We start from the raw sequence: 25,009 nt of genomic DNA, 5'->3' as shown, positions 1-25,009 counted from the left end.
TTTCTTTTGAAAAAAGAAAAAAAAACATAGTACATTGTGCTAAATTTTAAGCCATTTAATACAAGACAGGACAATTCAATACAATGCCTTCTATTTATATAATGCATCATTATTTAATGAATCTTAGATGGTGTATTGAACTTATCATGATCGATTAAAAGGTACATACAACAAGTCTAGTGAAATAATCTACATACAGTGCAATGCCCTAACGAATTCAAATCCTCTAATGAAAACGAAACTGAAGAGAAAATCTACGGAAATTGAACAAGTCTTGTTTCTGATTGTGATTTGTGAAAAAGATCCTAGATATGGAACTCTAGTGTGTGATTGTTAACTATGAAAGAGAGAGTTTCAAAAACAGTACAGTAAACTAATACCGCAAAATTAAAAGGAAGAAAAGCCCTACACATACATTATACATAAACAAGGCAATAGTAGTTACAAAACATTATCGGTGTCAAGAGTCGAAAGCTTGCCTTTTATTGCAAATTAGCAATCTACTATTGTAATATCAAGTGCATCAAATTCGTGATAGAACACCTAGTATTAAAAACTTATCTTATGTTTACATCTGAATCAAAAACAGCCTTAATTTTCTCAGTTAAATTACGCTGGGGGGGGGGGGGGGGGTTGAAAATCGCCATTACACAGCGAAGAACTACAGCAGCGCACAAGGTAAGATGATCACAATATCATCCCATCACAAGGGAATATATCTTATATATAAATATGCATATAATACATACAAAAATGGGGAATGTAGATGGAGAGCGTGATTGGTTGTTAGTCTCACCACAGGAAGTATGAGTCTTGATATACGAACGTGCTACAACAACATCAATTACCGGATCCGATACGGATGCAATAGCTAATTTAAAATCTGGGGTTATAGATAGAGAGCGTGATTGGTTGTTAGTCTCACCACAGGAAGTTTGAGTCTTGATATATGAACGTGCTATTTCTAACATCACCTCAACTTCTTTCTGGTACTGGCATAGAACAATAGAATAGTTAGATGCACTTTGATCATTATACCATTTATTGTTTATTCAATATCATTTATATTTTTAGAGGAATATAGCTCAATTTTATTATAACAAAACAGAGGTTAACAAAAAAATTGTTCAGCCAGAGAACCAACCACGTTAACAGCACCTGTCTTGATTTTGGATTGCATGACACACCATTTCTTAAAATGTGCACCTGCAGATATTGCACAAACAGTAAATTCCAAGCACTTGAATTAAAAAAGAAAAGCACAGTTGGAATTGCTCAATATTTTGACCCAAATGTTGAATGCAATGCAACAGTAAGATTCTAACATCTTCGGAATTAATATACATATGTTGAATGCAATGCAACAGTAAGATTCTAACATCTTCGGCATTAATATACATGCTTCTGTGTGCTCACAGGACTCCATGACAATTCTTGATGCAAGCTTGCTTCAACCATTATAAGGGCATGAAAAATCATCTCACCAATTGGAAAAGATAGTCATAGAGATGAACATCAAACCAAAACTTACCCACTTTAAAATCAATAGCAGAGGAATTTTCAGCAATGGTCTCCAAATGCCATCGACAATGAATCTGATACAGCAGAACAATTACATTGCATGAACAAAGTGGAATATTTCTCTTATAGGTTACAACCCTCTATGCAAGGAAATACAACCAGAAAAAACGTTACTCTAAAATATTTTGGAAAATGCTGGTTCACCTATCTTAGCGCAGAAACAAAGTAATGATGACCATACAAATTTTATAGATATCAGATGTTCTACTTATTTATTTTTTTAACATAATAAAATAAAACGAAATAACTTGTCTTGTTTAATTCAATTAACATTGACATCTAATAAGAAATGTGAACCGAAAGTATGATGTCCAAATAGAAACATATTTCATACCTCAAAGATAGACCCGAATGGAACGTCATGTGCCTCTTGGACTGTCTCAAAAACCTAAAAGAAAAGACACATGTTTAATCGAAAATTTACAAGAAAAAATCATTGACGTCGGTTTTTTTTTTTTTTTTTTTTTTGGTGTAAGCCATTCGGTATCCGGCGACTGCATTGGGTCCCGACTAATCCGAATTCGGGGTGTAGTCACAGTTAAGGCTCTTTACCCCTCCCAAATGGCGTGTTTAGTGGGGATCGAACCCGAGATCTCTTCCCACAAACTCAGCCTGCGCTGCCAACTGAGCCACAACCATTTGGTATTGACGTCAGATTTTAACAAGCGAGGTACCATTTGAAGATTATAAGACAGAAATAATAACAAAGAGATTTTTTTAAAACTATTAGATAATAAAGAGGAAAAAACAATAGCAAGCACATTATCAATGCTGCCAAAAATTTAAGGCAATGAGACAGATAGCCTTACAAATATTTTCTTATCTGGTGATAAAACTGCATGCTGATACTCCGTCATGGCTGTGTCAGGTGGACACATGGGACTGTTGCAGAGAGATCTAAATGTGATCTCTCTTACTTGACCATCATATTCATCTGCAGCATGCCACTGTCCCATCTGGATAGAGCATGAGATAGTAAGCAAATGTTTCAATATCAACCAACTAACATTTGGAATCCAGAAATAAAATCTTCTTCTTAGATAGAAAAGCACACGGAACTGGAAAGATAAGTGATCCATATGGATAATCATCAGAAACAAAACTGCTTGCCAGGATCCTATCAACCCCCAACCCCAAACAGAAGTGCTATTCGGATGGACAAAAGCAGGCCTTTTGAGGCAATATCGCCCATTCAAGTAGAAATTGAGCTAGTATAATTGTCTCGACTTCACAAGTAGTGCATACAGCGTCACAGGATAATTAGGAACAAACAGAAGCAATACTCGGTGCTAACCAAACAGGGTTCCAAGTGCTATGTCAGAAAATACATAACGTCGTTTCCTCCATATGTTGGTTTTTGAGGAACCCTTTGTCCTGTACGTCATGGAGAGCACTACCAGCTCAGCATTGGTAATAATACCTCTTATAAGCCTTAACTCTAGAGTGTGTAAATCCTAACTGCAAACAATATAAAAGAAAAAAGGGAATTATCCTTTCCAAACAATCAGAAACCAGAATTTAATAAATCCTCTTTTCTCTAATTTAATGTATGTTTTAATTTTCCTTGTCATTCCACTGGCTGGAACGCCCAAATCAACTGGACAACATACAAATTTCAATCTCTAATTCAGGTACTTATAAGTATCTAGAACAGACGAGCCAGCACCATGTTTAGGCAGGATTAAAGACAGGATATGTTTAACGAACTTTTTCATCCTTTAAAGATTTAGCTCGTAATCATTTTTAACATATCAACATGAATATTCCTTAAATTATATATAAATGCATTACCATGAGAAGCTCTTTTGTTCTTTTTCTTTCCGGTAAAGAAAACTACATTGGTCAAATTTAGAGGATACAAAAGGAATAAACAATTTTCTACGGTTTATGATTTCTAAAAATGAACTTGGACTTACAACAAGATTATTATCCTTTCTAGCTGCACGATACTCATTTGTGAAATTTGAATCATCACTAAATAATAAAGTAAAGAACTGTTCCGCTGTGCATGGGAAAACATCCTGCAAAATACATTAATGTGTTATATAATGGTAATAACATAACCATAAAATTCATCGACCATAAAAGTAGGGAAAAAAAAAAAAAAAGATGATGCGCACATTGCATATACCAACAAGAACCTCTTCTTTGATATATGGTTGAAGCTTTTTGGGTTCGCGCACTGTTTCTTCCGGAATCTTAGCCTGCCTCGTACTACCTCTGACAGAGCTACTATATGCACGCAACACTGATTCTGCCTTCTCCTGTACAGCAGCAAGCAGATCGAATTAACTTTTTTCTTCATTCAATCATACAATTCAGAGAAAGAGTTCAGCAAAATACATATCCAAGATCTAATCCTAATCCCATTTCAAACGGATTAGATGTATCTTTTCAAGACGTTTGCCCAAATTGGGTAATTAGAAGTTAAGTGTAGCAGCTCGGATATCCAAAGTTTCAGCAAAACTGAAAAAACTATCAATTCCAACAAGGAAGACAACCATCAATGCCTGACACAACAGGATAGAAAATTCCTTCACTTTAGTAATAGCACTAAAATAGACTGACTTAACTGTTTTGTTACTCAATAATTTGATCCTCTTTTGATTGTTTTAATTTAATTTTTCGTATGAGGTAAATATTTATGTTGGTTTTGGTGATGAAAGTGTAATTTTGTTATTTTTTTTTTACTTTATTCAAAACCAATGGTGAAAAGCATAAATTTTATTAATTAAAGACAAATACAAAATTTTGGTGAAATTAAAGTTTAAATTTTTTGAAAACGTAGTGTGACTTTGCCACTGACTAGCAGAAACAGTGGCCAATTAACCCCAAATTACTGTTTTTATCAGCATTATGTCAAAGTTTTTTGTTTGAATATCAATACTAACACATGGGATTCACTCACCGAAGGGGTCGTGGGTACTCTTTGCCTGACATTTCTTGAGCTCACAACTGACCCAGCTGAGCATTCTTTCGATCCTCGGAGGTCTATCGCCGATTCGATATCTTGAAATTTAGCATTGACATCCTTTACTTTAGACACCGCCGTTGAATCAAACTTATCGATAGCATCATCGTCTGGCGGCAACTTCCTGATTTTTGCTCTGCGGACATTTCTAGACTTTCCGCCTGATTTTTTCCCCAAACCTAGTAGTTCTATCTGCGATGCAATACCTTGCAATCTAGCGTTGACCTCCTTTACTTTAGACATGGCCATAGAATCATCGGACTTATCCACGGCATCATCAACATCTTCTTGCGGTAACGTCCTCTGGAAAGCTTCCGTTTGAAACTCATCCAACAAGTAATCAACGTCGCAAGCCAAGTCGCGAAGTTTGCCGAGCCACTTCTTCACTGACTCCTCCTTCATCTGTTTCTCCACCGCATCACCTAGGACCTCATTTATCTTCACCAACATCTTCTTCCACCCAATCAGATCGGCCTGGACCTGTTCTCCACGTGCAAACTGCCCCAGCCAATCTTTAGTCAACTTTTTTAGTATCGTGTCGATAGATTCAGAGTGGAAGATAGTGACAGTCTCTCTTCGGCTGCCGAAACGAAATGAATTATCGAGAGTGAACTTTGGCATTGTTTTTCTATGTTGATCGGTCCCGGTGGCTTCTTCCTCCTGATTCAAGTGGAAAATATGGAGGGCATCGTACAAATTAAGCAAGGGTCGTAAAGTGACAAAGAGAAGAAGATTGACTGACTTAGATTGGGTGTCGGTATGTGACGCAGCCGTGCATTGTGGGACCAACACGGTTTTGTTCTTTTGTCTTTTTTTTTTTTAATAAAAGAAAACAAATAATTAGTTAGCCCAGCCAATAATTGGTGGGACGCTGACTTCAGTTGACTTGCTTTAAGTATTTTCTGCCAAGCTGGAATACTCAAGTTTCGGTTTGGTTGAAGCATAAACCTTTTGGGAAATTTACAAAAATAGCCAAATAAATTAAGCGTTTTTCAACTTTAATCCCTCTAATTTTTTTTATCAACATTAGCCAAATCACCAAATTGTGGACGAAATTGCCCTCTTCATTCTCACGTTTCCCTCAAGCAAATTCCTCCCCCTCTCACCCAAAATTTCATCATCGGAATCCCGTATACATCGTCGGCGGCGTAGATCGGCAGTAGAGGAAGTTGTCGGCGGCTGAAACAAGCTAAATCACGTTGAAAATCTTGGGAGATCTCCAAAATCAAAGATAAAAATTGGAAACTCTAGGTGAGTTGTTTTTGCCGTTGTTGTTGTTGTTGTTGTTGTTGTTGTTGTTGTTGTTGTTGTTTGGGTTGTTGTTGTTGTTTGGGCTGTTGTTGTTGTTGTTGTTGTTGGTGGTGGTGTTTAATGGCGGTGGTGGGTGAGATGCATGTGGGAAAGGGAAGGGAAGAGAAAGGGAAGCGAAAGGGAAGTGAAGGGGAGCATCCCGCGTGCAAGGTCGCGGCTGTCGCACGCGAGATGCCCGCGGCATGGGCATCTCACGCGCGCGAGGCTGCGCTTGTCGCATGCGCATCTCGCACGCGCATCTCGCGAGCGCTAGGCCGTGCCTGTCGCACGCGAGATGCGCGAGGCATGCGCATCTCGCGCGCGCGAGGCCGCGGCTGACGCAAGCGAGATACGCGCGGCATGCACATCTCGCGTACGTGAGGCCGCGGTTGATGCAAGCGAGATGTACACGGCATGCGCATCTCGCGTGCGAGGCCGCGCCTATCGCACGCGAGATGCGCGCGGCATACCCATCCTCGCGCGCGGGATGAGCGTGTCACGTGCATCTCGTGTGTGACAGGTGCGGCCTCGCATGCGAGATGCGCATGCCGCGCGCATCTTGCATGCCACAGGCGCGGCCTAGAGCGCGAGATGCGCATGCCGCGCGCATCTCGCGTGCGTCGGCCGCGGCCTCGCATGCGCGAGATGCGTGTTAGCCTAAAGGGCTATACATAATGTAATTTTGATGATAACAAACATATGTATTGAGTGATTTAATAAATATTGTATTTCACATTTTCACTAGTTTTTGAAGGATAATATTTATACAAGTGAATCAAGTGAAATCAAGATTGAAGACACTCAACGGACAACGGCGACATTAAGAATATTGTTTAAAGCTCAACGAACAAATTAGTGAGATAAATTCTTGTAAAGCCGGTATGATTTAATTGATGTTTGTTTTAGCATTTGAGAAGCTCAAGAAATTAATTTAATTAAATACTTTTCATAAACTAAAAGTTTTTGTTTTTATAAAGAAAAGTATTTTGTGAATTTAAGTAATTTGGATTTAAATGCTAAGATTTGAAATATTTGATTTTAATAAGTATTAAATTTCGGAGTTGGACGTATTTATAAATATTTTAAATGTTTTTGGGCTATCCTATAATTTTACAAAGTTTGGGCAAAGTCATAGTTTCAGAAAGTTGTGGGATTGACAAAGCATTATTCTAAAGTTTTGAAATTGGACCTATTTGTAAAGTTTCATAACGTTTTGGGCCGTAGTATAGTTTTATAAAGTTTTGGGGTCAAAATATATTTTTGGAAAATAGTTCACTGTAGCAGTTACTGTAGCAAGCGGAAATCCGGATTCTGACAAACGGAAGTCCGAATTCTAGGCAGAATCTATCCGAATTAAAAGCGGAATTCCGGATCCTGACAAACGAAAATCCGGTTGTTGGGCAGTAAGCTACTGAGCGTAAGCGGAAATCCGGATGTGACAAAGCGGAAATCCGGATGTTCAGAAATTCAAAATTGTGGTTGTAACGGTAACATTAAGCGGAATTCCGGATGTCCATAACCGGTAATCCGGTTACGACCAAAATGTGCATAACGGCTAGTTTTTGAGCTCAAACTATATAAACTCAAAACCAATTCATTTTTGGTAATCCAAGCAAGCAAGAACAAGTGCACACAACATATATTGAGCTTCAACTTCGTGAATCATCATTCATTAAATCATCTTTGTTCTTCAATTTGTATATCCACTCTTAAAGAGAGATTGATTGTTGTATTTTTCATTTCACATCAAATTGTGAGAGTACAAGTGTGAGAAACACTTGGGGTGAAGAGATTGGAGATATAATCTCTTGTTGTAAAGGTTCATTGACACCTTGAAGTCAATTGTAATCGTTTGAAGCCTTGGAAAGGCTTGGATAGTGAAATCCTCAAGTCCGGTGTGCTTGGAGGCGTGGACGTAGGTGGGGATTGCCGAACCACGTAAAAATCCTTGAGTTTGCTTTCTCTTCCCTTGCTCTTTAATTATTGTACTTTGATTGAACTTATTGCTTTCAATTTTTATTAAGACATTAGATTGCTTGTTGTGTGGATTTGCTAGGATAATTTTTTAAATTCCAATTCACCCCCCTCTTGGGTTGCACACTTATATTTCAATGCGTGCCAGCCTGCGCGTGCTTGGCGCAGCCTCTTGGTGCCTGTCGCACTAAGAGACAGCGCGATGTTTGGTGCTGCCTTTTGTTTTGTGCTTTTGTTCATAATTTATTAACATATAATACTTTTAACTTGTACCAGATAAATGGGAAATAAAAAATAGCATTGCATAACCCACCCGGACCGACGAAAGAACCGGGAATGATGAAGATTCCTTATGCTGATCACTTTTCCGGGCGTATCACAAGTATGTACAAATTAGATGTCGTTGTTAATGCCATCCGAGAAAAACTAACAACGCAACAGTTACAACTGTTCAAAGACAATATATTTGGGCATTTCCTACAGTGCCGAAGCTATCCATTCAGTGGTGTAATTGTACACAATATATTACTTCGGCAAGTGTCCCATGGCGCTGGAAATGAAAAGAATGAGTTATGGTTTCAAGTTGGCGACCATTTGATACGGCTATCGATTGGAGAGTGGTGCCTAGTAACGGGACTTTGCTATGGCAAAAATGTCTTCCTGACGAAGCATAAAACAAGTCATCGGTTACTTAAAAAGTACTTTAGTGGCAGGAATCGTGATATAAATTTTGGCCAGTTCGAGGAAATATTTATGAACTTAAACTTCAAGACTATGGATGACACTGATGCGCTAAAAATCGCCATGTTTTACTTTGCTGATAGAGTGCTAAATGGAAGAAAAGATCATTGTCAAATCAATTTCAAGTTGCTTAATGCAAGTGGGACAGGTGCATGTCTCACTAAATTTCATATATGTTTCGAAAGCCATAACTTGAGCTACATGTGTCCGTTTTAGGCGTAGAATATACCGTTTCGAAGCTTACAACGAGACAAATCAAATCCAAAATCATGTACTCCATCGTGGGTTTATGTGCGACAGGCAGTGGGACAGGTGCCTGTCACACATAAATGCAGTGCGTTTATGTGAGACATGCACATGTCCCACTTGTCTGTCTCACTTGTTCTGAACTTCATTTTTTGCCCGATTTTTCTGTGTTTTCAATGATTTTTCTTCATTTCTCAACTCAAACTAAGTACTTTAACAAATCACATTGTTTTATAAATGAAAAATAACAACATTTGCAACAAAACCCACTTTAATTTCGAACTTAGTTGATAAAATTAATAGATTAAAGGTTTACATTGTGTAAGAGCATAAACTAATTTTACGAAGCTCTCCCATTGGTGATTATATATTCAATTATGCCATTGATTTATCAACAGTGATGAAGTTTGTTGAGAGTGATGAAGGTTTGTTAAGTTGTTGAGGAAGATCTGTATTTAGTTGTGTTGGAATTGAAAAAGTGGCATGCCTTTGTAAATTTGATGAAAGTGATGAGGGTAATCTAGTCCAAAAATAGGGTGTTTAGCTAGTTATGATAGAAAAAACTTTGGGGAGTTAAAGTTGAAAAACGCAAAAATTTTATGGCCATTTTTGTAAATTTCCCATAATTCAGCTATACTATTCATCTTGCCAATAGTCTTCGATAACATTTTCATTCTTAATATATATTAGAAGAAAACTTCATCACGAAAGGTTGGAAAGTTACAATAATGAATTTTTTTTCTCAAGAGTTGGTAATGGCATTAATTTTTAATGTGATGATTTCAATTATAGTATTTTCAATTTATTTACCAATAATTTCATTTTTGGATCATGAGATCCGCTACACTTACACATAAACTTCCACAATACTTGAAAGTAGTGATGATAAAAGAAATAGACACTGAATTTTCTTCTATTCTTTATGTTAACTTTGCTAGTGCTTAATACCAACTATTATTTAATACAGAAACCAAACAACTTTTATAAATGGGTTAATTGTGCTGGGGTGACTAATTAATATTGTACGGCACGTTACTTAGGCTCCCTTAGTGTGTGTACATTAGTTTGTTTGGTGCTGTGGCTTCCATGAATAAGGAGCTTTGATTATGAAATAAACATCGACTATACTTATGCGATGTAAATTTTGATAAAATAATAAAAGTACTACAAGTTTTTCATCGAACAATGATAGCATATATAATATCACCTTAATTTATTGTCAACAATTACAAGTAGTTTAGTAAATACTTAACAAATGATACAACTATAGCTACTAGAAAAAACACCAAATGTACGTAAGATCTAATATTCTTCTTCACTCAACTCATTTCATAGAACACATCTCTAGATGTTTAAATCCCTCTAATTGCCGCTCAGAATAAAGAAAATCTTACCCCAAGTACCTTTGGTCATCAGCCTCTAAATCCCCTGTTTCCTGTTTGTTGCTCAGCAATATTCCCTTCAATGGATAATTGATTATAAGTGATCAAAAACTCATTTACCATTTATGGCGATGTCAAGTGCCAAATTGTCCGTCTTCTTATCCTTTTTGCACCTTTCTGCCCTTCTTTGCAAATCGTATTATAATCTATGTCTGCACTAACTGAGGTAAATTGCACTACAGTTGAGTCGAATCAAATTATCTAAAATTCAAGACCATCAGTTTCCTTTTTAATCAGAAAAGATAACGACTTTCATTTTATCTATTCTTGGCATAGCACAATTTACAACTATTTTTATCTTAAAATTTATAATAAAAAATTTAAAAAAAAAATTGAGGAAAGGAAACAAGTGAACTACATGTATGTAGGAACCCTAACTCTACAGTGCTTGTTAAACAATTACAATTATACCTTGAAAGTTAAGGTTATTTTATAGTTGTTTGATGAGAAATTATGTTAGCTTTCCAATTTCATCCCCTACATAAGTTTTACTTCTCAGTACCAGCTTGGCTAAGAAGGAGTTTTTTTTATTTGAATATGCCCCATTTGCCCTTAAATACCAAAATTTTACCCAATTGCATACATATTCCTCGAAGAAAGAGGTAAAAGTCAAAAATACCCTTAAAAATGCCATCTATCTACATTTCCTCGCCTCACCATTTCAAACACTTTCTCACACCTCACAATTCTTCCTCTCTCACGCCTTTCTCCCCTCTCACCATTTCATCTCTTACCTCCAATACAAAGGTTTTTGATAAATATATATAAACACTTCAAAAATTTTAAAAGAAAGTGCATTATCAAGTGGTGGATAAGGTATGTTTAAATCCAATATAAAGGTTTTTGATAAATATTTATAAACACTTTAAAAAACTTAAAAGTAGTTGCATTATTAAGTGGTGGATAAGGTATATTTGAAACTTAAACATTTTATGTACTTAGGATTTGATTTGATTTCATTACAAGTATGTTTGGTAATAATTTATGAGTTTGTAATAGTAGATTATTCATTTTAGTGCTTGCACAAACAAGCACACACAATTGCATAAAATATAGGGATTTAAGACCAAAATATTCAACTTAAGTTTTGGATGATTGAAAAATGATTTTGGGAAAAAGTCGAGTACAAAGTTGGGTAGATCGATTATTTAGTTGAGTAAGAAGTGAAGAAAAAGAGTTGATTAAGTTGACTACATAGTCGAGCAAGAAGTCATATAGGTTGAGTATCTAGTCTAGCAAAAACTGAAATTATTTGAGTAAGTTATGATGTAAGTCAGTTAGGAAGTCGAGAAATATGTCCAGTAATAGGAAGCCTAGTAGTAAAGTATAAGTAAGGTAATTAGTTGAGCAGTACAGAATAATTCGGTAATTAATGGAACAAGTCTCTGAACAAGTTGAGTAGAAGTCAAGTAAATTTATGAGTAAGTTAAGTATGAGTCGAGTAAGCCTATTTAATAGGTCAAATATTAATTTATGCTTATTTATATGTAAGTGTCTCATTTCTCTGTATTCATTTCTTTATTGCCATTAATTTATGCTTATTTATTTTCTTAATGTTGTTTAAACATGTACTAAATTCAAAATTGTTTGTCTATCTAGGGTTTGATAGAGAATTGTGGATGGCATATAGTCTTTAAGATGTCTTAGAGTTTTTGGAACATTGCTGCAGTGCTTGGAGCAAGTGAAAAACTATCCTGAGTTATTTCATAAGGATTTTCCCTGCCAAAATAGTATAATGATGACTTTGATAATTGTTATGAGATGACATTGTATTTGACGTTTGTTGGATAATTTATAGTTGCTGCAAATGCTACTATTTTTTTTTAATAATTATTGCATATCTTGGAAGATGATTACTTATTGATACAAACGAAGGCTAGGATTATCGGACTTCCATGAAAATGTCTCAAATTTTTTAGAGGACTTAATTGGTTGTGATTAAATTGAAATCAAATATACTCAACCCATTACCCAACTTCCATGAAAGAAGTCAAGAATTTTTTAGGGGACTTAATTGGTCATGATTCAATTGAGGTCGAGTATACCCAACTCATCACTAGACTTCCATGAAAGAAATCGAGAATTTTTTAGGAGACTTAATTGATCATGGTTCAATTGAGGTCGAATATGTTCAACTCGTTATCTGACGTGATTAAAGAAGTCAAGAATTTTTTTTCCAAGGATTTAGTCATCATGGTTCAATTAAGGTCGAGTATCCTTGAGTCGTTACCCAACTTACATGAAAGAAGTCCAAAATTATTTAGGGGACTTAATTGGTTGTGGTTCAATTGAAGTTAAAGTATACTCGATTCGTTGCCTGAGAATACTTAATTGAGAATATTTTCTTACTTTTTCTGATTTTTTTTAAGTATGCATGTATAAAATTAAAGAGGAATAATGGCATATTTTGGGTATTTTGGGGGCAATGGGCACGCAATTTTCCCGCTGTGAAGTGCCAACATTGTTCTTCATCCTCTTTTCCCAATAAGTATTTGCAAAAGTGGGGGTGGCTCTTGTTTTTTTTTTTGGGGGGGGGTGTGTGGGAAGGCCCTCCTCAAATATACTTAAGCTTCGGACAATCAGGCGTTTCTGATTTGAAAGTTGGAAATCACCAGTTCAGCTAGAGAGGAAGGAATCCTCATTCCTTTCTCCTCTACTGGATATGAACACCACATCTTCACATACTCTGCGGATTTAAAGTCGTCTGAGATAGCCGAATCTGTGCAGTCCCCACTCGAACAGTGCTTTGCGAATCTCCAGAACCTGAAGCTCGAGTGAATCAAAGTTGCCGGAGAAAGCCATCCTCTGGGGAAGCATGCCAATATCAGATTTTCCAGTACTAAAAATGTTGAAGAGAAGTCAGGCTTGTACAAGCCGTTGGGCAGAGCCTCTAGTTTCTCACAACTTATGACGAGATTTCCAGTTTCATAGACGGCATTCCTCCACTGGGGAAGACAAAAAGATGATCACACTGCCAAATTGTTTTAACTCTTGAAGATGGTGGAGCTTATGCACTCACCAGGCAAACTTCTACTATTTTCACAGCTCCAAAATATAATTTTTTCAAGAGATACGTTAACCGCAAGGTACTGAAGGGTGGCAGGCAACTCTGTTTCTAAAAATAAGGATGTGATAGATGGACAATATACATACATACAATGTAGTTACAAACTATTAGTAATCCACTTTTGTAATATCATCTGTCTCAAATTTGTGATAGAACACCTAGTACTTGAAAACTTACCTTTTATTTACATCGGATCAAAACAAACTTCATCTTCTCATCTGGGATTGCCGCTACACTAGAGGAGAAATCCAGTTACATAATGAGGGGGAAAAAATGAAAATCGCCATTACACAGCGAATAACTACATCAGCGCACAAGGTAAGATGACGACACTATCACCATCACGAGGGACCTTGGGCTGTGTGTATATATATGTGTGTGTGCGTGTGTATTATACATTCAAAAATGGGGACTGCTACAACAACATAAATTACTGGATCTGATACGGTTGCACTACTAGTTACAATCTGGAGTTACAGATGGAGTGGACGACTGGTTGTTAGTCTCGCCACCGGAACTACGTGTCTTGATATATGAACGTGCCGTTTCTAACATCAGTTCAACTTCTTTCTTGTACTGGCATAGAACAAAAGAATTCATTGCTTACTAAATTCATTCATATTTCAAAAATTATGGAGTTCATTTTTCATTGTAATAAAGAAAAGATTAATAAGGAAAATTGTACAATTAGAGTACCAACCTCGTTAACAGCACCTGTCTTGATTTTGGATTGCATGACACACCATTTCTTAAAATGTGCACCTGCAGATATTGCACAAACAGTAAAGTCCAAGCACTAGAATTAAAAAAGAAAAGCAAGGTTGGAGTTGCTCAATATTTTGACCCACAGGTTCAATGCAATGCAACAGTAAGATTCTAACACCTTCAGCATTAATATACATGCTTCTGTGTCCTCACAGGATGCCACGACAATTCTTGATGCAAGCTTGTTTCAACCATTATTAGGGCATGAAAAATCATCACAGCAATAGGAAAAGATAGTCAAAGAGATGAACATCAAACCAAAACTTACCCACTTTAATATCAATAGTAGAGGAATTTTCAGAAATGGTCTCCAAATGCCATCGACAATGAATCTGATACAGCAGAACAGTTACATTGCATTAACAAAGTGGAATATTTCTCTTATAGGTTACAACCCTCTAAGCAAGGAAATACAACCAGAAAACACATTACGCTAAAATATTTTGGAAAATGCTGGTTCACCTATCTTAGCACAGAAAAAAAGTAATGATGACCATACAAATTTTAAATATATCAGATGTTCTACTTATTTATTTTTTTAACATAATAAAATAAAACAAAATAACTTGTCTTGTTTAATTCAATTAACATTGACATCTAATAAGAAATGTGAACCAAAAGTATGATGTCCAAATAGAAACATATTTCATACCTCAAAGTAAGACCCGAATGGAACGTCATGTGCCTGTTGGACTGTCTCAAAAACCTAAAAGAAAAGACACATGTTTAATCCAAAATTTACAAGAAAAAATCATTGATGTCAGATTTTAACAAGCAAGGTACCATTTGAAGATAATAAGACAGAAATAATAACAATGCGAATTTTTTAAAACTATTAGATAATAAATAAGAAAAAACAATAGCAAGCACATTATCAATGTTGCCAAAAATTTAAGGCAATGAGACAGATAGCCTTACAAATATTTTCTTATCTGGTGATAAAACTGCATGCTGATACTCCGTCATGGCTGTGTCAGGTGGACACATGGGACTGTTACAGAGAGATCTAAATGTGATCTCTCTTACTTGACCATCATATTCATCTGCAGCATGCCACTGTCCCATCTGGATAAAGCATGAGATAGTAAGCAAATATTTCAATATCAACCAACCGATATTCAGAATCCAGAAATAAAATCTTCTTCTTAGATGGAAAAGCACATGGAACTGGAAGGATAAGTGATCCATATGGATAATCATCAGAAACAAAACTGCTTACCCGGACCCTTATCAACCCCCAACCCCCAACCCCAAACAGAAGCTCTATTTGGATGGACAAGAGCAGGCCTTTGAGGCAACATTTGCCCATTGAACTAGCAATTGGGCTAATATAATCATCTGAACTTCACAAGTAGTCCATGCAGTGTACACAGGATAATTAGAACAAACAGAAGCAATACTCAGTGCTAACCAAACAAGGTTCCAAGTCCTACATCAGAATACATAACGTTGTTTCCTCCATAATTTGGTTTTTAAGGAACCGTTGTCCTAGACATCATGGAGAGCACTACCAGCTCAGCATTAGTCCTAATGCCTCTAATAAGCTTAACTCTAGAATGTGCAAATCCTAACTGCCAATGATACAAAAGAAAAATGGGAAATATCCTTTCCAAACAATCTTCTTTTCTATAATTTAACATATGTTTTAATTATCCTTGACATTCCACTGGCTGGAATGCCTAAACCAGGTATGCAACATATAAACTTCCACATCCAATTTAGGTACTTATATAATCAGCACCATGTTTAAGGTACTTTTGCATCCTTTAAAGATTTAGCTCATAATCCTTTTTAACATATCAACATGGATATTCCTTAAATCATAAATGCATTACCATGAGAAGCTCTTTTGTTCTTTTTCTTCATGGTAAAGAAAAATACATTGATCAAATATAGAGAATACAAAAGGAAGAAACAATTTTCTAGGGTCTATGATTTCAAAAAATGGACTTGGACTTACAACAAGATTAGTATCCTTTCTAGCTGCACGATACTCATTTGTGAACGTAGAATCATCACTAAACAATAAAGTAAAGAACTGTTCCGCTGTGCATGGGAAAACATCCTGCAAAATACATTAATGCATTCTATAATGGTAATAACACAACTTAAAAATTCATAGACCATGAAAGAAGGAAAAAGATGATGCGTACATTGTATATACCAACAAGAACCTCTTCTTTGATAAACGGCTGAAGCTTTTCAGGTTTGGTGACTGTTTCTTCCGCAATCTTAGCCTGCCTTCTACTACCTCTAATGGAGCTACTATGTGCACGCAACGCCGATTCTGCCTTCTCCTATACAGCAGCAAGCAGATTGAATTAACTTTTTTCTTCATTAAATCATACTAGTCAGAGAAAAAGTTCAGCAAAATACATATCCAAGATCTGATCCTAATCCCATTTCAAACGGGTTAGATGTATCTTGTCAGGACATATGCCCAAAATAAGTGTAGCAGCTCGGATACCAAAAGTTTCAGCAAAACTGAAAAAACTATCAATTCCAACAAGGAAGACAACCATCAATGCCTGACACAACATGATAGAAAACTCCTTCACTGTTAGTAACATAAAAGAGACTGACTTTAACTTCTAAAATAGAACACAATAGTTGAACTTTGGCCTTTCTATGGTGGTAATTAAATGTGGGCGTCTTAAAAATGTGTTGACAAAGCCATGACTACTTAGCAGTTTAGATTAATTAATAGATGTCCTCATAATATGTACATATTTTTTTTTAATATGTATGTTTTATTCTCAACATTAGTGAATGAACTCCAGTCAAGGGGTACATCCTGCCACATGAGAAGTGTGTGAGATGTTTTAGTAGCAGCAATAGAGAAAAAGAGCTATATAGACAACAGAGAGGAAATATAATATCTACATTGTTTCTGTATTATATTACTAATAAACCAGAAGTATTGTATTACTAAAAACCCAGTATAAGAGTTCTATTTCGCTAAATCAAGAACTCGGAAAGACAGCTCATTGATGATACGACTCTTAGTAATTACCAGACAATGAAACCCCATGCATTCATATTTTAACTTCAACAAGTTGGAAAGAACTACGTGAATCTACTTATTTCCATAGTCATTATGGGGTTAGGAACCACTTGGCGATTTGTGTCAGACCTCTTCACAATTTTAAACGATGACCATTTTATCCATACGGTTGATAACCAAGATTAGAGTTGTAAAGGTAAATAATGATAAAAGTTACAGACACAATGATTCATGAAGCAATACGAACAAACCTTCTTCTCAGCCTCTAACATTTTATGATAGTTCTTTGCAATACGTTGCAATTGTCTCAAGGCATGATTCCTGTTCCAAAATGATGCAAATTTATATCTGACCCTACCTGAAAATGAAAGAGAAAATAAAGGCCAAAAAGAAACCTCAACAACTCAGATCAAACTGAAAATGCATCCAAATCACACATGATGTTCCACTATTCTGAAAAAACACATTCAATAACCTAACCAGAACACAAAAGTAATAATAAAACCCATCAAGGAAAGCCAATACACTGGATATTAGTTCGTACGATAATTAGATGTTTTAAATGGAAGTCCATATTCAAATATATTACAATACACTCCAGTCATCATAGAAGTGCATGATTTTCAACAAACAAGAAATTGACCTAGTGTTTTACTCCGACATGACATTTGAAACACAAGCATAACAGTAACCTTAAAAAGGGCATATTTCAGAGAATACTCTATAAATTTCTAAGGTGAGAGCTGGTGTATTTAAATGTAACTTTTCATTTAAATCGAAATATCAATCTGCACATCAGACTCAGAATTTTTTTTACACAGCAACCACTGAAGCCCTAAGGGAAAGCAATGAAAAATAATTATTCAGAGGCAGTATTATGTAATGCTAGCATATCAAGAAAGGATAGTTCGAACTTAAGAAGAGTGAAACAGTTTACAAACTTGCATCAGGACACACAAATACCACACCACAATTATTGAAATCAAACACATTCTTATACAAACAAAACTAATTAAAAAAGGAAGTAACAGGAAAGTTAGCTAAATTCATAATTAGGGTGAACCTTACATGCAATCAAGATTCTAACTGAGTGGGGCACTTTTTCAGAATCTTCATGCACTCAAGTCTACTAAGTGAATCCTATGATATGATTCATTACTATTTGCAAGCTGAAATAAAACATGTTAAAAATCAGGGCAAAGTTTGCAATTGAAATTAGTGCCACAAAAGTAAAGCTTTGCCAACACATCTGATGAAGCATCTATAATCCACTCCAGTTTGAACAAGCACTTCAAAGTCAAAAGAGAAAAAACCATTAAAATGGAGAAGTTTCAATAAATATAAATCCAGATATAGCATAAGACACTTTAAATTGACGAAGAACAAGCTAAATATCGACATGTCATAAAAACAAGATTTAACCATGAATCTGAAATAACAAATACCCTTACTCTGCTATGTAACACTATATTTTACCAACAATCAACAGTTTTTCTAACAAAATATCTCTCTCCCTTGCAAAATACAAAACCTGAATATATCATTTCAAACTTGAGACCAACCTGTCCAGTGGATCAAAATCAACAGTATATCCTTTATATACTTTGAAAATGAACTCAGTAAACCTCTAACCTGCCTGTATGGTAGGTAACACACTACAAGAATCATACAATTCTTCGAATAATTTCATTATAAGAATTTAATGAAGAAAAAAACTCTTTACTTTTAAGCTAAATCCTTTGAATCCTCCCACACTCTGCTCTTCCATTCCTATTCCTCTATCAAACATAAAGTAGATAATTGAGTATACACTCACGAAACTTCCAAAGAGAACAGCTATGGACCAGCTGAAAAATGTTTTAAAAAGAAAAAAGAAACAAAGAAATGAATAGATAAAATGAAGATTATCTACCCATCATTTAAATTAATCCTTGAATTTGACAAAGTTGAAAAGTGTCTAATTTATCCTCTATGTCTAATTTTCTCCTCTATCTTTAATATTCAGTAAACATTCTTACTGAAGCTAGCATCTCCAAACTCTCTTTCTTTTTTTTTCTTTTTTTGAATAAGAAACTGTATGTTATATTAATGATGAAGAATCATTACAAGGAGTGGACCAGCTGTCCACTGAGAAAGCAGAAAAGTGAAAAGAATTTCTGTGCTATACAAAATATGTCAAACATAGATGCGACACTAGCATCTCCAAACTCCTCACAGAAAGGAACTATAATCTCCCCAAACTTTTAACTGCAATGGTGTTATTCCATCTTTTAGCGAAAACTACCAAACAGAAATTTGTCAAACATAGTGCTGATACACATCAATCACAGAATGAAGATGCTTATTTGCTATGACTAACTAACCAAACTAAGGCATCATCCACCCCCCCCCCCCCCAACCAAAAAAGGTGATTCCAGTACACAGAAGTGACATCATAAAAGTAGATCTATATTTCAGATTATAACACACAAATACATCAACCAAATCAGCACTCAAAAGCTTGCAAATATTTTACCACTAGCATGCTGACTCAATTGAAAAAATGCTGAGAATCAAAAGTGCAAGCCCAAAGCATGATTCTCTTCCAGATATGGAAAAAATTTGAAGGAAAACAAATTAAAAAAAAAAATGTATAGACAAACCTTTTAAGCATTGTCAAAAAAAGAAATTGCCACTCACCATCTGGACTTCCCAAAGGAGGTACGCCATGCCCACCAGCACCCATCCGGAGAATAATTGTTATAGCAGGATTAATGAATGCATGCTGGCTCCTCCGTATCTACATAAAGAAACTTTTTATATAAGCACTTCATATCATTTATCACACCGTAGGCAGTAGGCACTGGATAAAAAAATATTTTCTGACAGATATCTTCAAAAGAAAAAGATTGAAAGAAATGACCTCATCAATATCTCCAAGTGGTATAATCACCTGCCAAAAGAAAACAAAACGCCATTAAAACATGCAACTACCAATCATGTCCAATCAATTAGTAAGATTCTTCATGGGTATGCCGTAAATACTATCAGAATATTCTTAAGAGAAAAAAAAAAACAGTTAAAAATAACATAGCAAATGGCATAAAAGAAATACCAACTAACCTTCATCTGCTTTGAAAAGACGTTAGAATGGAAGCATATGTGCCATGCAGAGACATACATACGGCCGTGATACAAGAATGACCTCTCAAGTGCACAAGAGTAACTATGTTCCACAAGCTGTAAGCAGAATCACTAAATTAAGGATTCATTCATATCCATAATCCAAAGGTTTCAAATGCTATAAGCTGAGGAGGTAAATAATTCTACCAAGTCATGACTGCTGTGCAACTGACCTCGTCTGGAAGGAGATTAAATATTGTTTGCAGAGGCCCTGGTTTTTGATGAACCACTGTTGGCCCTTGTTTATCCAAGGAAGCCCTTCTTCGAGCATTGGCTCCTGCATATCCATTCATTACCCTGCCAGTGAAAAATACTCTGTCATACTTTTGAGAGCAATTACAATGGTAACAACAGAAGTCCACCAAATTTTGCAGTGAATGGGCAATCAGATAATTCTGTATCATACAGATTTAAAAGGGAAAACAATCTGACATAATCTTATTTATCGTGCACAAGAAGTTGATAAATAAATAATTAAATTTTAAGATAGGTCAATTAAAAGTTTGCTATCGGTGCAGAATAATATTGAACAAAGTACAAACAAACCACATTTTCAACTATAAATACAGAAATATCTCTCCCTCTCCCGAAAAACTCCAGATTGCCCCTTGTAGATGGGGTCCAAGATATAACAGAAATGTCCTTAACTTGAAACCAAGTCCAGACACAATATCTGAAATAGAACATTGTCACTGCCCTGCTAAGACACTTTTAGGGAAAAAAAAAGCATAAATACAGAGGATCCAAGAAAAAATAATATTGACAAAAAAACCACATTTCTAACTATAAATGCAGAAATCTCGCTCCATCTCCCAAAAACTCCAGATTCCCCCTTGTAGATAGGATGCAAGAGAAAACAAAAATGTCCAGAACTTGACCCCAAGGTCAGACACAATATCAGAAATATATCAATGCTATTGCCTGCTCAGATAATTATAGGAAAAGACACAGATGCACAGGATCTAAGACATAGGAAAAGTTCAAGAAACCATACAAAGAACCCTCTTTATCATTTTTCAACCCTCCTTCGCTCTTTATCCTTTTTAAACATTCCTTTATACACTTTCTAATTCTAACTAATCATCCCAGACACTCCTTTACTCTTTCCAACGCTAAACCACCAAAATAGCAACCATCAAGAAATATTCAAAACACTGTTTACCGTACAGGGCGAAGCAAGAGATCACCCATGAAAACATTCTTGAAAAGATTTCTTAAAATGAGTTATAACATTATTGACCAACCCCAACATGTAAAAGATTAAAGAACATTATAATTCCAGAATTCCTCATGGTAGAAGTTCTAGCAGAGATTAATTAAAGAAGAAAAAACTGTCTACACAATGACAGGCCAATGTTTTAGTGTAGGGGTCTAAATATTGTATACAAATGAAAAACAGTACAAACAAAAGCAAAAAGGACAAAAAAATGAATCAAAAGATACCTGGAAGAATTTACAGGCAGTTTAATTGTTTTAATATGTAGACACACCTGATAAAATGGTATTTTGGTTGGTTATTACATAAAATGAGGAAAACTGAAAAGGACAACAAATAATGAAAATACTAAAATAACATTACACAATTTACAAAAGAGGACTACCTGCCCAGACGGGCTATCTAAAGTATACCACACTGCACCAGTTTGGCCTTCACTTTCAACTGTCACAGTCACTGAACCAAGAACAGTACTTTTCCAAATTATATCCCAGTCATAAATTGTAACAATAATCTGTCAGGGCAGTAGATAAAGCTATTAGTATATTGAATGAAACAACCAAAAAAAATATTCACAGGATCTCTCGCTACACATCAGATTTTCTATTTTAGGAAAAAATTGAGAATTATACATTGATTGAAGAAAGTAACCAAATACAAAAGTGAACCTGTTGTCCACAAAGAAAATCAAAAGGACAAAAATATAAGGGCAGGGAAATAATCCATACAAAACCTATCCAACCACCCCTACAACATCACACCATATCAGTATGTCATTCATAACTACAATAGTCGGCGCCAAATCAATTTGAAAAAGTTGATTTAATCACAAATCAACTGCACAAAAGGAGACACGCTGATATAGACAATTATGGACCATCAAGGAAATATAAATATTATAAAAAGAAGAGATTACTTTCACCAGTAACTTTAAATATCGTTTAAACAAAATGGGTTAGGTCCAAGGATCTGACCAATGCATCAGGTAACAGAACAACCTCATTTTGGGCACTAAATGACAATAAACAAAACAATTAAAATATTTTGTAAGTGTCTTAAAAGAAACAAGGAACTCCCAATAATATTTATGAGATTAGACCACAAGTGCATGCATAAATTCTCAAAGAACAAAACTTTTACTTATTGGCCAAGCTTTTACATGCAAGGCATAAACCGAGGGCTATGCAGTCAGCTCAGAATCACACTGTCTCTTAGTGGCATTTGATAAATTGTACTATTATACATTAAACGTCTTTACCAGAACTAGACTCACAACATTGATCTCCACCATTCAGCAACTGAAACCACTAAGTCAATCAATAATTAACCCAAACAAGAAACAGTAGTAAAAATGGTGAATCATAACAGGAACCTGAACAGGAAGCTCATCAACAGAAAAATTAAACTCCTCTCCCCACATTGGATTTCTGGAACCAGGGACCATTGAACTGCACCAACAACACAAGAAGAAATTTTATAACTGCAGGCACAATAAAGTTAGAACTACACAGTATAAAACCAACAAAACATTTATCACAAGAAAATAAGAGGACATTTACTAAAGCATGAAAGTATTTTACCATTTAAAACGTAAATAAATTAGTTGCAATTCCTGATTTTGATCAACTAACAAATTCTTTTTAATATTCAACTGTCCCATCTCTTATTTAAAAATCACATACTAGCACACAATTCATATTCATGCACTCCATTAATAAATGAAACTTTTGCCCACATTCATTTCTAAAGATGCAAACAGATCAAGTATGAAATCAAGCAGGAACATTCCCAAGTAACTTGAGGAGCTTATATTAAACATGCATAATAAAATAAAACACAAAAGCCTAGCCATATACCTTCATTAAATCTTCAGGATCAAGTTACCCAACTTTCAGTCTAAATGGTACCACAATTTCTTAAAACCCTCATTGTACAGTTATACTCTCTCATGTTCCCAAATAACAATTAAATATAAATGCAAATTGGTGATAGCACCGAAATCTAACAATAATAACCTGAGGAACTGAAAGATCTAATCATGAGAGAAATTCAACGAATCAGTTGGAAATAATCACCTATTAAGAAAAATGTGAACAAGCAGAAGATAGATCAAATAACCTGAATCGTTTTTCTGAACCACAAGTAATGATGGCATATGGATCTGATGTGCCATTTAAGTTTGCACCAATGAGATTCTTAGCTGCCAACAATTCCAACTGAAAAACAGGGCAAACATAATCTTGTTGTCAAGCCAAAGGAGATTCCATAACATTGGTCAAGACATAATATTTAATCCTATGAAAACTTGCAGATGATTGAATTCATTTACAGCTTAACATATACCAGATTAAAGCATATACAAGATCAAAAAGAAAAGATACCTTAATTAAATATGCAGAATTGGTCTGAGGGTCTCCTTTAAACTGGACCATCTACAAAATAAGTGAAGAACTGCATGTCAAAGAAGTGGAAAATTACTGGATGAAACAAGTGCCACACAGAGTAGCCTATTACAGCAAACTAGAATTCCAATCTTGAAGTTAAAGGACAATGTAAAACTCAACAGCTTCAGCAATGTGGTCTTGACTTGCAAAACCAAGAAAAAATAACAAGCTGCATTGAAGATGATTGTAAAGCCTCAAACTTAAAATTTTTCACGTGCAAGAAAGAACAAAAATTCTGTTATCTGCTTGCTAACCAATATCTTGAGATTTGTCCTTCATTCTCTTTCTATAAAAAGTGAAGCACACTATTTCATAGAGTCTTGTAATAACTATGGTCTAAACTAAGAGAAACAAATATACTTGGACAATTTAGTTACGATTTTGGCCCCAAATTACAAAATTGGTAATACACAGAAATCAATAACTTTCCCTTTCCTGTGTTTTTTGGCAACCAAAAACCAAAATATATTATTAAACATGAAAGACAACTGTCACTTTTCATGCATCAATCACATTACACAGCATGGTAATTATAAAGATAGGAATCAAACAAATAATGAATAACCAAAGCTCAAAGAGAAAAAGATTCCCTAATTGTAGTGAATTAGACACCAAGCTGCACAATCACATACAAGATCACACAGGTATTACATAAAATTAAAAATACAATTCATATTTGGGTAAATATCACCGACCACCTATACATTACAACTTTATAAAACTCAACCCTGATGTTTTAAAATTCATTAGATATATCCCTTGAAAGAAAGGAAATTTATCACGAGCCTCCCTCCAATTTCTAAACTGAAACAAGCCTTAGTGTATGTTTGCAGCTGTTATGTTTATGCTTAACTTTGAAAGCACAATGGCATATGAGTTTGGTAATATCCAGATTTACTTGAGAGATAATATTTATCAACCACTAACCTATCAAAGCCCTAGACGGTGTATTCTTTTTTCGTAAACCTTTTTTGAATTTCATAAACCTAAATTAAACCAAACTAAATGATAACAGAAGCAAAATCCACTAAAGAATTTTCCACAAAGAATAATGAGATGATTTGTATCAATCTCCGGACCATTGTAATGTATATGCACATATAAAA

At 35.3% G+C, this 25,009-nt stretch overlaps 1 protein-coding gene across 17 annotated transcripts in view; it reads right to left on the bottom strand.

The window, feature by feature from the left end:
• Window positions 1-684: 684 nt before the first annotated feature.
• The window catches only part of LOC102622835 (BAG-associated GRAM protein 1), a 70,171-nt gene continuing 45,846 nt past the window's right edge, over window positions 685-25,009 (bottom strand). The window contains exons 2-18 of one of the 17 annotated variants that reach the window (XM_052437215.1): window positions 23,841-23,891; window positions 23,578-23,675; window positions 22,832-22,907; window positions 21,845-21,973; window positions 21,687-21,733; window positions 20,417-20,540; window positions 20,184-20,300; window positions 19,984-20,013; window positions 19,761-19,860; window positions 17,333-17,439; window positions 16,231-16,374; window positions 3,498-3,602; window positions 2,391-2,537; window positions 1,916-1,969; window positions 1,532-1,595; window positions 1,145-1,206; window positions 685-992 (exon numbers count right to left, since the gene is read on the bottom strand). In XM_052437215.1, coding sequence (XP_052293175.1) covers window positions 696-992; window positions 1,145-1,206; window positions 1,532-1,595; window positions 1,916-1,969; window positions 2,391-2,537; window positions 3,498-3,602; window positions 16,231-16,374; window positions 17,333-17,439; window positions 19,761-19,860; window positions 19,984-20,013; window positions 20,184-20,300; window positions 20,417-20,540; window positions 21,687-21,733; window positions 21,845-21,973; window positions 22,832-22,907; window positions 23,578-23,675; window positions 23,841-23,891 — 1,752 coding nt within the window. In that variant the 3' untranslated portion in view covers window positions 685-695. Of the gene's footprint in view, window positions 993-1,144; window positions 1,207-1,531; window positions 1,596-1,915; window positions 1,970-2,390; window positions 2,538-3,497; window positions 3,603-3,701; window positions 3,846-4,489; window positions 5,286-13,406; window positions 13,889-14,012; window positions 14,075-14,345; window positions 14,410-14,729; window positions 14,784-14,995; window positions 15,143-16,037; window positions 16,143-16,230; window positions 16,375-17,332; window positions 17,440-19,760; window positions 19,861-19,983; window positions 20,014-20,183; window positions 20,301-20,416; window positions 20,541-21,686; window positions 21,734-21,844; window positions 21,974-22,831; window positions 22,908-23,577; window positions 23,676-23,840; window positions 23,911-25,009 lie in introns of those variants that run through there. The other 16 variants (XM_052437216.1, XM_052437218.1, XM_052437213.1 and 13 more) reach the window with 16 other exon arrangements.

This window comes from Citrus sinensis, chromosome 3, assembly GCF_022201045.2.
Source record: "Citrus sinensis cultivar Valencia sweet orange chromosome 3, DVS_A1.0, whole genome shotgun sequence".
Taxonomy (NCBI): domain Eukaryota; kingdom Viridiplantae; phylum Streptophyta; class Magnoliopsida; order Sapindales; family Rutaceae; genus Citrus; species Citrus sinensis.
This window is presented reverse-complemented; position numbering and strand designations above follow the sequence as displayed.